The sequence below is a fragment of the Lepisosteus oculatus genome, chromosome 4 (assembly GCF_040954835.1).
Source record: "Lepisosteus oculatus isolate fLepOcu1 chromosome 4, fLepOcu1.hap2, whole genome shotgun sequence".
Taxonomy (NCBI): Eukaryota; Metazoa; Chordata; class Actinopteri; order Semionotiformes; family Lepisosteidae; genus Lepisosteus; species Lepisosteus oculatus.
The window spans coordinates 49,306,849-49,319,893 of NC_090699.1; the positions used below are offsets into that span (position 1 = coordinate 49,306,849).

At 35.7% G+C, this 13,045-nt stretch overlaps 1 protein-coding gene across 10 annotated transcripts in view; it reads right to left on the bottom strand.

Annotated features, from left to right (window-relative positions):
* Positions 1-13,045, bottom strand: part of magi1b (membrane associated guanylate kinase, WW and PDZ domain containing 1b) — a 189,774-nt gene that overhangs the window by 45,968 nt on the left and 130,761 nt on the right. For all 10 annotated transcript variants that reach the window (XM_069189345.1, XM_069189344.1, XM_069189348.1 and 7 more), the window contains exons 3-4: positions 6,376-6,495; positions 397-603 (exon numbers count right to left, since the gene is read on the bottom strand). In XM_069189345.1, coding sequence (XP_069045446.1) covers positions 397-603; positions 6,376-6,495 — 327 coding nt within the window. The remainder of the gene's footprint in view (positions 1-396; positions 604-6,375; positions 6,496-13,045) is intronic.

Below are 13,045 nucleotides of genomic sequence, written 5' to 3' on the forward strand. Positions count from 1 at the left end.
ATCCTTCATAAATTCATATATTGGAGACCAATTTCAATCTTCATGTGTTCTAGAGACTAAGCGAAAACAATTTTAAGCTAACCAAAGAACTATCCTTCAAAGCCATTACTAACCACCTTAGCTGACAAGGAGGCACCTATAAGTTATGGCATCAGTTGAATAAAAATCTTAATTAAAAATCCTGCTTAAGGGTTTCTTGCGTTTAAATGTGTTGCACTCGCTGAAGAAAAAAAAACATGTAACTCTTAAGGCATGTGATACTTAAAGGGTTTATGCAATCAAGTCCTCAAACTTAATGAGCATTGAAATTGGACATGTATATGCAGCCAGGTGGCACTGTCATATATCTCTTAGAAAATGATGTGAAAGTAAGTCTCAACAGCTGCACCGATTTACCTGTAAAACTACTGTTCATTTCAGGCAGTTCGTCATCATCTTCATTCTCTGTGTGCTCTATTCCAGCATTGTGCATATCATTGTAAGACTTGGTCCGTTTAGGGGTTGACTGTTGGGAGCCAGGCAGGCTGTCTTGCAAAACATCGCTGGTATTCACTTTCCCACTGAGGGGCTGGCTCGGAGGCTTGGGAGTTCCATAATAGTTACCTAGGCAACAAGAGGACATTAGCATGTAAAAGAGAGGTAATGGGGAGGGCTGCTTTTATAATCAAGTCTTTGTACACACAGAACAAAACATAGAAAAACTATTTGCTTGCTATATATTTTTTGGCAGAAACAAGTGCAATTTAGTAATGAATTTTTTACTCCAAATATCTAGTCATGTAGAAATTTCCACTTCGACTGAAAAGTGGTTTTGTTTAGGAGCAGTGAGCATGTAAAATCAAAACAATAGCCTCTTGCTTTGAAAAACAAAACTTTAGCTCATTGCATTAGAATTTCAATTAAAATGCCTGCTCTATTCAGCTGTTTCAAATGGCAAGATTATATTTAAACAGGCATTTTATGAAATTACTAAATGAGATTCAGGTTGCTGGTGTCCAGTCGGAAAAGTCACATACATGCACAAATATTAGAGCACACACACACAAACTGTAGTTGTATAATCCCCTATTCCATCTGGGAGAGTTTAAAACATGAACATTTGCTTCAAGAAGGATATGAAATATTCTTCAAAATTGGGAAAGGGGGCTTTCAGAATAGATCAGAAACCAAAAATTTTCCAGAAGAAAAGAGAATTATTTAAATTATGCAAATAACAGATACTAGCAATCAATCTTTACACAAAAATAGAAACAGGAAATCAAGAATTTGTCAAGTAGAAAATCAAAGTATTTTATCAAATTTAGTTTTAAGCAAATATGCTTGGGATATTGAAAAACATCACAGATGTTTGTAGAAGGGCAGCATGAGAACCCTTTTGGCAATGGGGAGAGCATATTGATGTCTCCTCCTAATGTCTACTCCTCCTTGTTCACAGATGCAGGATTGTCAATATCTTCTCTGAAGAAGTGTTAAAACTAAATAACCAAACATTCAGAGAACAATGACAGAATAGGAAGCAGGAAACAAGATTAAAATACCCAGCAGTGGTATCAGCTCAAATGATAAATGTTTTATTCAGCATAGTAACTGTGACAGCTTAAGTCATCCAAAATTTTACAGACAATTTTATAGACACAGGTGCACAAGGAAATCGAATGTGTTCTGTAAGAAAAGCACTTAGTTAAAAGTGATGCGAGAGTGCACATCAGTTCAAGAAATACATTAAATAACATTAATTAAAAAGAAACCCAGCACTATTGATGCCAATCTTTTCCTTTAATCTTTATTCCAGTTTGTAAACAATGTTGAGTGATAACCTCCAACCTTACCCCTAAGGACCCAGCCCTTATTAAAAACAGCTTGGTCTCCTCCTTAATCTAGTCTCTACTTAACAGATACACATATTAGTGAGCACCTTTGATTTATTCTTTAATTACCGGGAGTACACACATTGAAAAGGACCATTTTGTATCATCATCACTGAGAAGTTGGTAAAGGAAAAGGAAAGTCTCAGCAAGAAAACCACAAAATGATTTTAATCAGTTAAGATCTTGAGAGTAAGGGGAAATACTGTGAGCTCCACATGATTTTAAAGTGCACATTTTATTTAAATAAGACTGAAAAAATCCCCAGTATCTTGATTCTAAAGCCTCTAAAGGATTCTTAATCCTCACTGTTTGGCCTGTAAAGAAAATGCCCTGCATGTTTCACAGGAAAGTGGAATTCCACATTGACTAAAAACCTGGAATCATTTATATTTAATATCAATTGTCAAGAATTGGCTCAAGCAACTCATTAAAAGCTTGAACATAATGAAAACGAGGAGAACCCCTGTCTCTTCAGTACCTGGAGTGTGGATCACTGCTCTAGATATAATTAGTAACTTTGTATTTATATAGTTCTTATGTTAATGGTTCCTTACATTTATATAGCAATTTTCATCCAAAGCAATTTCCACATACAATGGGACCCACTTCATCCACTGAAGTGAAGTGTCCACATAGATGACACAACAGCAGCCGTTTACTGCAAAACTGATCAGGAAGGACAGAGAAAAACTGCTTCACATTTGATTCAAACTGTAACTATACGAAGGCTAGATTGTACGAGCTGGCCCAGAGTGTAATTTTTGCCAGGACACCAAGGTTAATAACCTCTACTCTTACAAGAAAATGCCATAGGATCTTTAATGACCAAGTAGACAAGACCTCTGCGTTTAACTGATTCTATCTGAATGATGACTTACAGTGTCTCCAGCCACCTTACTGCGGTATTTGTTGAGAAGTTCTGTTCCAGAGGTATACAACTGCAACAGCAAACTTGTTTTTCTGAGAGGTTTACCTTCCCACTACTGTTGCAGCCCAACCTTGCTAGTATTGTCCCACCCCAACCTTGCTGAGTTTCCGAGATCCCATAACATCAAATCAGAAGCTGGTAGTACTGTCATCACTATCCATTCATGCAGACTAGCAAAAAATGCTTATTAGTTCTCATATAGTTGAAAAACTACAGTGCCATTCTGATACATGTGGTTATTTGTCTACCTGCTTAAATATAAAAAATACTCATTCTAATGGGCCTTATCGAAGAAGCAAATTAATAATTACAGTATATCCTCAATGTAACTTAATTGTGTTTAGTCTTAATTCCCAAATAATGATTGAAAATAATTTATTGTCCAGTCTTATTTGCACATTTAGGTCTTTGTGAACACAGTTTCCTATTCATAAAATGCATTTTTCCAGGCGCTTGTGTCATCCACTCAAGAAGCAAGCCTCAGTCACTCAGTCAGTCTCTAGCCCTGCTCGGCCCCGCGCCAGTACCAGGTGGTAGCTTGTAAGGCTGCTGTCTCACGGCTTGGTTCCGTCTCGGCTCAACAGAAAGGCCAAGGGGAAATAAGTTGCACCATGGGGGTACAGGTCAGGTTTGCCAGTGTGAAAAGGCAAAAATTGAATTAAAAGGAAAATTGGGCAAACTACCTTGAGCGAACAAAAACTGGAATTTAGCCAGGACATCAGGTGCTGATATCGTTATCTTTCCAAACAACATCAAAAGGAAACAAGAAAAAAGAAGGGATTCATAAGGGTGCGCAGATTGGACAGCTTCAGTTTTCAAAACCAAACACTTCAGAGTTCTACTAAACACTTCAATCTGTTCAAAATAGTAACCATACTCTGGCTACTGCCATCAGAAAAACTTCACGTTCACCCCGACTAAATCAAGGCACTGTACACTGAACAATCCCAACAAAACTAAGTTTTTCATTCAGCGAGATTTACACCAGGATTTTCCAAGTTGGAGAAGAAAGGCTTCATCACAGCCTGCTATAAATCCTCTCACCAATACTGTGGAGCTTTCCATAAATCTGACAAGAATTTCACATGTGCTATAGTGTTAAACTGTGTAAAAAAGTGTTATCTAAGACAGCAAGATGTAAAGGGGGGGGGGGGGGACAAGATTACAGAGGACAAGAGGTTAAGAAACTGAAACATTCGGGAAGATATTTAACAGTACGACGGCATTACTAAAATACACTCAATTAAAAATGTCAAGGTATTAGAATGATTTTGAGTTTGCAGAATTAAGGGCTGTAATAACCTAAATCCCACACAAAAGCACACTAACTAGTATATTTTATTTTTCCTCAATAACATCTTGCAAAAAGAACACCAGAAACTAATATAAGGTTATAACTGATTAGATGCGATGAGATTTTTTTACAAAAAAGGAGCAGACATTATTAATAACAATCCTTTATTTAACCAGACAGGTCAGCTCAGAACAAATTCTCATTTATATATTAGTCGAGTACATGTTCTAACATTGCCGACTGTTGAATTGTACTTCAGAGACATGTTAAATCACACTTTAATTTGGTTTCAATTTCATATGAGTGAGTTAGGTTTTAAATCACTCATTGCAAAATCAAATCATTTAAAGAGGAAAAAGGTCAAAGCTTCAAATGGTCTATGATTTTTAACTATGTCCTACAACAATTTAACAGGAAACAGGGAATTGAAAACTCATACAACCTTAAAATAAGGAACTATGCACGATTATGTTGTACAGTCACAACAAAGGACAATTATGCTGTCCTCTAAGCATGTTTTAACCACAGGGATTAATTTAAATTCATCTTAAAGCACTGCATATCCAAACCTACAGTGTTTGAATACACACACGATAAAACATTTTACCTTTAGGTAAATGCAGTGTCTGTCTCGTCTCATTAACAATTTTGTTAATTTACAAATTATCTGCTAAAAGGATTTTAAAAACAGCTTTACAAACAATGTAAGTGACAATTACTTATCAAACAGTGAGGCAAAGACTTGCTGCAAGGCTGAAAAGCATGACTGACTGATGAAGCTGTGGCACTAGGGAACCACTGGAATTACTGTCAGAATGGAGAAATATGGCAGTAATTAGGGGATGGAAATTGGGTTTCGAGAATGGTTTTCACTAGTCAGCAGAAAGTGCAATGGCCCACAGGTTCTTAGGAGAAAAAGAAAATAGTCACTGCGTAGCTAATTAGTGAAGCTGGAGTATGCTCTCTATGGACCAAAGTGAAATAACAAAAGGAAAACATACACCAGTGGAATTTTTATGCACAGTAAATTGGAACCACATGGCTTGAGTCAAACTAAGCTAAAAGGGTCCAAATTGCTCCATACTACAAATCTTACCTGAAGAAGTAAGGTTGTTTCCACCCAAAGCCCAATATTTTACACACAAATGTAACAAAGTTTGTGAATGAAAGAAGGCCATAATTCCCAACTAGCTCATTTGATTTTAGTAGCTTATTGATCCGATTTCATTCTTCTGTATATTGTCAAATTTGACAGTATAGTTGGATAGCTTGCTCTATATTTCCACAAACCTACTTTAGAGATCCTTTACTCTTCTCTGGACTAATTGCAGAGAAGCAATATCTTAAATTGTTAAATGCTGTATTCTAAATATGTTTTTTTTCCAATTATTGGACAAATGTAACATAATATTCCTTGATTTCAATTAATCTCTCGTAAATATATATAAGCATTCTGTTTGGCAGTCTTGATTGCTTCCTCACAAGAAGACACCTAGGTCTTCTACATAGGTATCTTTGTCAAACTCAGCATTTCTCATATTATATCTATAGTGTATTTTTTAACTTTATATATCTGCATGTAACATGGTACACTTCTTTGTATTAAGTGTAATATGTCAGTTGTTTTTCTCTATATTTCTAAATGTTTTTGAATTTCCATTGCTTTACTCTGTTTTCTGTTGGGCCTTTTTTTAAATTTCCTTGAATGTGTACCATTTGCAATTTTAGACATTTTATATTAGGAAAACTGTCTCAAATCTTCTGCTGTTGCATGCTCAAATAACTCCCAATAACCAAATAACTGATGTCCCAACTAATATGTTGAATACCTTTTTTTAAAATTCATGTTGACAGGCACCTAGAATCCTACTGTCCTACAGTTGATCATCTAGCTTAGTTCTTTTTATCATTTCCATAAATTTTAATGTAACACATGTAAGACTATATAAGAATATTTTCTAGTATAAGTATATTTAAGCAATAAGGTACAAGAGGCCGTGCTATACTGCGAATACAGTCACAGTTAAAAGGTGGTGTAAGGCCCGAAGCGAAGCAAAGCTACTTTTTTGGAGGGGTGTTATATTAGTAATATTTCAGTCAGCTTGAAGAGTTCTGCAAATGGCCAGTAAATAACTTCCCTAGTTTTTTAGGTAGAATTTGTAGGATAGCATTTGGAGATTTCATTTCGGTTTACATGTCAAGAAAATCACTAGCTTACGCTATGCTGAAGAAAATAATGAATAAAAAAGTACCCGTAAGTATGCAACCTTACAAATCAAACTTACCTTCATATGTTCCAATTTCTAGAAGGGTCCCACTACCCTGAAGGTTCAGAAAGTCCTGCACAGACAAAAAATTATAATCTACTCCTGGGACCTCTCCTTCTCTTGGAGGCCGGGTTGTGCCTGGGGAAAAAGATATAAAAGGTAAGAATACATTTTGGTAAGGCACCTAATAGGATATTAATTGCAGAATATTCTCATTATCAAACTGGATTCTTTACTTTTTTTTTTGGTAACCTACAGTTTATTATTTTTCTTAAAAAAGGAAAAGAAAACGGGCACATTGGAAAATTTATCAAAAGAGCTCGTACACATAAGGAAATTAATGAAGTTAATATTAAAATGGTGTTAACTAACATTCCAACTGACTTATAGCATTAAAACCACTCAGTGAATCATTAAATAGAAATACACAGGGATTGGGTCTCAACTCAGTCTCTAATAAATCAGAAAGTAGACTAGTTAGTCATTTTAAAAAAAATTGCAATGACGGAACAGTCTCAGATCACAAGAGCAAACACACTAACACATCTATATTACATATACTACAGAAAATATGGGATGATTCTCATGAAATCCATCTTTGAAGGATGCTTCATTTTTTTGGTATACCCAATTGAAATGTCACTTCAACATTCCACAACGTTCTTCCAGTCACGTATCCATTAAGCTTTGGCGAGCATGATAAGGGATAACTCAGAAAGAAAAAGCTTAAATAGACCAATGCTACTTGGATTCACTGGGAACATGGTCAATGCATACAAGAAAAAATGAACAGATCTTATGAAACCCAAAAGGATTTGGATCTACTTTCCTGGTATGGGACAGAGATTTTTAATGGTGCAATTGAAGGTCAAACTTTGCTTTGACCATATTGGACTTACTTTTTTATTGTTATTAACAAATATTTGGAGTGTTTACAACCCTTAGCTTAAAACTATAAAGAAATGAAATTTTAAGTGCTCTCTAAACAGCTAGCAGCAAAAGCAGATTGATGAATTAATTCAAGAAAAAGCCAGAAACACATTTTAAATGTTTTTAATTGGAAAACTCAATGAAGTGAAAGAATTAGCAAGAGAATTACACCTTAAAACCTGATAGACATGATAAAAATGAACTATACAAAGTATGGTTTTCATTGCTAAAAAAACACATAAGAAATGTTTAAGCTTGCAAATGACTACCAACATAATGTGCTAACGAGATTATAGTTTTCATCACACTAGTTTAGGGATCATTCAGGGAAATGTGTTATAACACTGTTAATGTTAATTAATGTGTATGTGCCAAAGGCTGACAGATCTTCTTGAAAAACTGGTGGGTGCTCTTCAGAATACAAATCCCTTATTTGCCCTGTGATTACAATCATGCGTGAGGGCAAAGAGGTTAATTTTATTTTCTTGCACACCACCCCACTGTATGACTCTTTTAATATACTCTTGGAAATGAATCTAGCTAAAACACACAGGGTCCAATTAGATTCTCAAAAAGACAGAAGAATTAAGCACTGTCTAGTGCATCTTCACAGAACCACTGCAACTCTCTGGTGCTGCTCAAAATATTTCTTTGCTTTTATGTAGAACAATCAAGCTTACGAGGACAAATCTTTCTGCATGAAACACCATTTACAGCCTGGTTCCTGTCCTCAGGGAGCCCAGAGCTTTGTCTTGCAGTTGCCTGTATTGTGCAGGGAAACTGTGAAGACGACACACGTTCTGCCTTTGCTTGTGAAGTTATAAGTGAAACCTCTTCTTCTAAAATATTCCAGATGAAACTTAAAGGCGGCTTTTACAGTTGCTCTGTCCTGCGTGATTGTTGTCGCAGATAAAAGAATATTGTAGAAAACATGAGAAGAGTATGTCAAATTCCAAATATCTTCAGCAAAACAGGCTTTTCAAAAACATCTCCCTTTTAACCTTTCAGAAAGGGTAAAGTTTGCTAAAGAAAGGATTTGTCATGACAGAATCTTTACAGCACCATTCGGGGAAGGCCATTCACCAAGAAGAAAGCCACAGACGTGCCCAATTGTTGACTGAGGGGTGTTCAATGCCTTGGAAAATAAAAGAAAATGCACCCTTCCCCTTGTCAGAGTGACAGGATGATGGCCGGACACACGCCTGGCAGATGGCAATCCAAAACGTTTTCATAAACCATCTGGGACAAGAACAATGATTACAAGCCACGCTCACAAAGGATTTAGATGCATCTCACAGTACAAGCACAGCACAAAGTAAAAAGAGAGAGTATTAAGTTGGCAAACAACATGATGCACAAGGCAATGCTGGTTATTTCAATCTGAGCGTGGTGCTTCATCTTCATATATATTTAATCTTACTTGTACTTGTCCTCTTAGGCATTTACTATTATAGGAAAGCAAACTTCAAAAGCAGTCTATAAGGGTTGCTATGCTTGTTGAATCAAAAGTCCCATTGTTAGACAAGATCTTTAACAGGACCTCTGACTATACACTGGGATACAGGTATTCCACAGTTTCTTCGCTTTGCAGTTGCATCCATTTGAGTAAAGAAGCAATACCTCACAGGGAGTACATTCATATATATCGGGGTAATATGTGGATTTCAATTTTATTGAGTTTCTCTTTTCAGAAGTAATAATTGCTGGCCATGGGAGATGATAATATGAATGATGATTCTAGTTATTCCTCTGATAATATAAAAGGGCTTAATGTGGAAGTCCAAATTATTAAATGTAGTGAAGATGGTGTGACAGTTATGATTTGTACTCTACTATAAATCTGTAATAACTAAAAGTGCTTTAAGTCTGTTGCTTGTTTGTATAGGTGTATTTTGTTATTCCCTCTGATATATCCACAAAAAATATTGCTTGCTTTATGCTCAAATTCTATTTACTACAGGTGTAAGGAACCTAACACAATGTAAGTGCAGGGTATTCTTGTATTTAAACACCAAGTATGATTAAATTCTCTGAAAGTTAGTTCCCTGTTCATTTTCATTTTATATATTAATATTATGAAAACAATTATTTTAATGGAGACTCGTGTTCTACCAAGGCAGCATAATTTACATCAAAGTCTATAAAATTGAAGAAAAAGTACAGTGTTTTCAAAAAACATTGTTTTATTCTTTGATCAACCATGCCTTGCCCCTATTACTCCCTCACAAGCTTGAATTGGAAGAAGCAAAAAGAAAATGGAGGGAGTATTATTTGAGAACAGCCAAAGTGTTCACAATGGGACTACTAAACCCTTGTGCCAGAATAACAGAGTTACATCGTAAACATTAAGGCCTTTCACTTCTGGGTTCAAGTGAGGTTATTAGGTGACTGAAAGGCGACAGGAAAGATGATCTCAAACCAGCTCTAAAGGAAATTAATGCACCTTATTTGAAATCATTTGGCAGAGTACTAGGAAAATGGCAATTCAATCACCTTGCTGTACAGGCCTGAAGCATGCTGCCAGTTTTGCGAAGGACATGGATGTGCAAAATGTTATTTCATGATCAATGAAAATCTCTTTTATTTCATTCGACAGATTTTTTAGGTACAGAAAGAAGACACTGAATGAAGATGCATAAAATAAATCCCAGAAAAGACAATCGAAAGATTAGACCTCTCTTCACATGCAAGCATAAAAAATGATGAAACATCCTCCATAGAAACTCCTGAACAAAAGGCTAAATACAGCATGTTCAGAGCCCTCTTCATCACATCACAGTGGCTACAGAAGAGCTGAGATAAAAATAGTTCAAGAAGGTGTTGGATTTTTTTTTAATCCAGTAGAACTCTGAATGACAGCTAGCTAAAATAAAGTAGCTGAATTGTTGCAAGAAGTTGGAAATATTCATAATAATTTTATTTATGATTTTATTTATCCTAAAATACTTAAAATGAAACACTGCTAGATTTTATTTCTATGCATTTTGGTGCTCAAACTATTCTAAACAGAGTATTATTATATACAACTGTACTAAACAGAGTCAGAGATGAAATACAGAATGAAGCCCAATCTAAACTATGTGACAAAAGTGAGAAAATTGTCCAAGAATGGTCCCAATCACATTGAGATACCTTCTTTCAGAAATAGCGTTGTTATTTGAAGTAGGCAACTTCCAAGATTTCTTCATATTGGCTCTCCAAAAATATTATCTTTGCTTTCTTAGAGGACACTAAAAACAAAGTGCATGGCATACAAATGTAGAAGTCTGAGACAGCTCAATTCTAGCCATGGATGAGTCCTGAAGTAAACTGTCCAATCTTACGCTGGATAGGAATACAATTGTGCCTTTCATCCAGATGCACAGCACACAGAGCACTAGCATAACAACTGAGGGTCACATTCTTGACAGGAGAATTAAGATGTGAAGTTTTGAGATATGCCTTTAAGGCCTATCACATTGGCTATTACAGCAATTCATGTAAAAACACTACAAAAATGACATTGTATGCAATTTAATCTTACTTTTCTTCTTTCTAAAGCTTTTATTAAAATCTGCTTCCCAGAGGTGCAGTTTATGGGAGTTTACTTGATCATACACTTGGAAAACAGGGACCGCAGAAAGATAGCAAACCAATAATGAAACTCAACGCAAAAGAATAGCAAATATCAAACAGCTCGTACTTCCTAAAGTTTACCAAAGTATATACATACATATTATGCTATGCATTTTATGTATATTTAACTTATATCAATTGCAGCTTGTTTCTTTGTCTTTAACCAACCATTTTCCCCGCAAATTCAAATTCATGTTTGTCATTTAATAGTATACAGTTTAAATAGACACCAGCAGTTTAGAATTTTATTGATCTATTACATTAATGTTTAGACTCCCCACAATGAACTAGAGTCCTAGTCACTGTATGTCATAGGATTTCACATTTAACTATGTGAAATTATAAAGCTTAAACATAACTTCCCTTGAGTTAAATTCACACTTTTTACTATTTTGCTACTGTATATATCCAAGAATTATGTTAGCTTTTTTTATTGCTATCCTCATTGTCTTGATGAGGACTTCGCAGACTTTATATAAACACCTAGATTCATTTCCATTATAGTTTATGGCAGCTCGGAATCACCCGTGAAATCTGTATCATGCAAGTTCCCATTTTCTCTGTGGATCACTTTGTACTGGTCAAACAGTACAAAATTAATTTCCAGCATCTGCCTAATCCATAATTTTGTCAGGATTTCACTGCTTCTGTTTTTCTGTAACTCCCCCTTTTTTCCTATCATCTGCAGTTAAACTGTACCAGAACATAAATTGTTGATGTAGATGAGGCAGAACAATGGGCTTAAAATGTTCACCAGCCTTCTGCATCAAGCGTAGAATGAAGACTATAGGATCCTGTCCTCTTAAGGACTGCAGGTGCCTGTCCCTTATTTCAGGGGTAGAAACTTCCTTATTGATATAGCATTGGACAGTATGACACTCCCTTAAGACAATATTTACACTGCTAGACTTCAGCAAATAATTAGCAGAATTCAGTGAGACACCAGCTGCTTACTGAATAATCCCACATAATGTGAAGAAAAACAAACTAGGGTTAACCCAAGGTAGCAAAACAAGGTCACGGGGTTAAAGAGGGAAAATAAAAGTGAATTAGACTAAAACAGAGCAGAGGAAGTTCGGAAGTTTCTTTACACCGAGAGCTGTGTGTGTCTGGAAAAGGCACTCCACCCATGTGGTTGAAGCCTTAATGCATATCTTCATCAAGAAGTAGCTGGATGAAATTTTAGATAAATCACTTAACAACCAAGATGGGCCAAAAGGCCTCCTCATTTGCAACTGAACTTATATTCTTAGGACTGCATCTCCACATCCCTGAGAAGTTTGCGCTGAAAAGATGAATCCATGACATTAAGACTGTAAAACACAGGAGCAACTGGGAGAAGGTACCTTACTTAAGGATAGTTTATCAAGGATACAAAATAATCCTCCAGTTTGGAACATGGTGCTGACAATTGCTCCACACGACTTCTAATGTTTGAAAAGATTGAAGGGTATATATGTTGTTAAGGAGGGTGCAAGAAAAAGGAGTTATTAGGATACTTCAAGGCTTTTGTTGTCTTGTCACATTATATATATATAAGAACCAATATAATTGTATTTTATAAGAATATAAGTTTTGTTACAAATGTTATTCAGTCCACCTATCTCTGCTTGGAAATTAGCATCTGATTGATCCAAGAATTTAATCAGGATCTCATTGAAAGGCGGCAGGGTTTCGAATTCAACATGGCTGGGTAGCTTGTTCCATACTCTTGTCACGTTTTTTTTTAAAAAAGTGCTTTGTGTTTCTAGGTTTAAATGCATTCCTCCGTAGATTCACCTTGTGTCCTCTGGTTCATGTTACACTGTTTTATTCTCAAGAACTCTTCTGGGTTGACTTTGCAAATGCCTTTGAGGATTATAAATACTTGTATCGAGTCCCCTTGTAGTCTCCACTGTTTAATACTATAAAGGTTTGGTTTCTTCAGCCTGTCATTATAGGACATTCCCTTAAGCCCTGGAATGTATTAGCTTATATGTGAGGTCCTGGAGCAACAATATATTTTATTGACCAAAATTGCAGAAGAATTTTGAATGAGTAAGTAATGTGCTAATTTCTGCTCTTTTAATATATTGTAACATTGCCTTTTTAATGCTTACCGGCATAGAAGACGTAAATGATATGTCAACATAAACACCTGAGT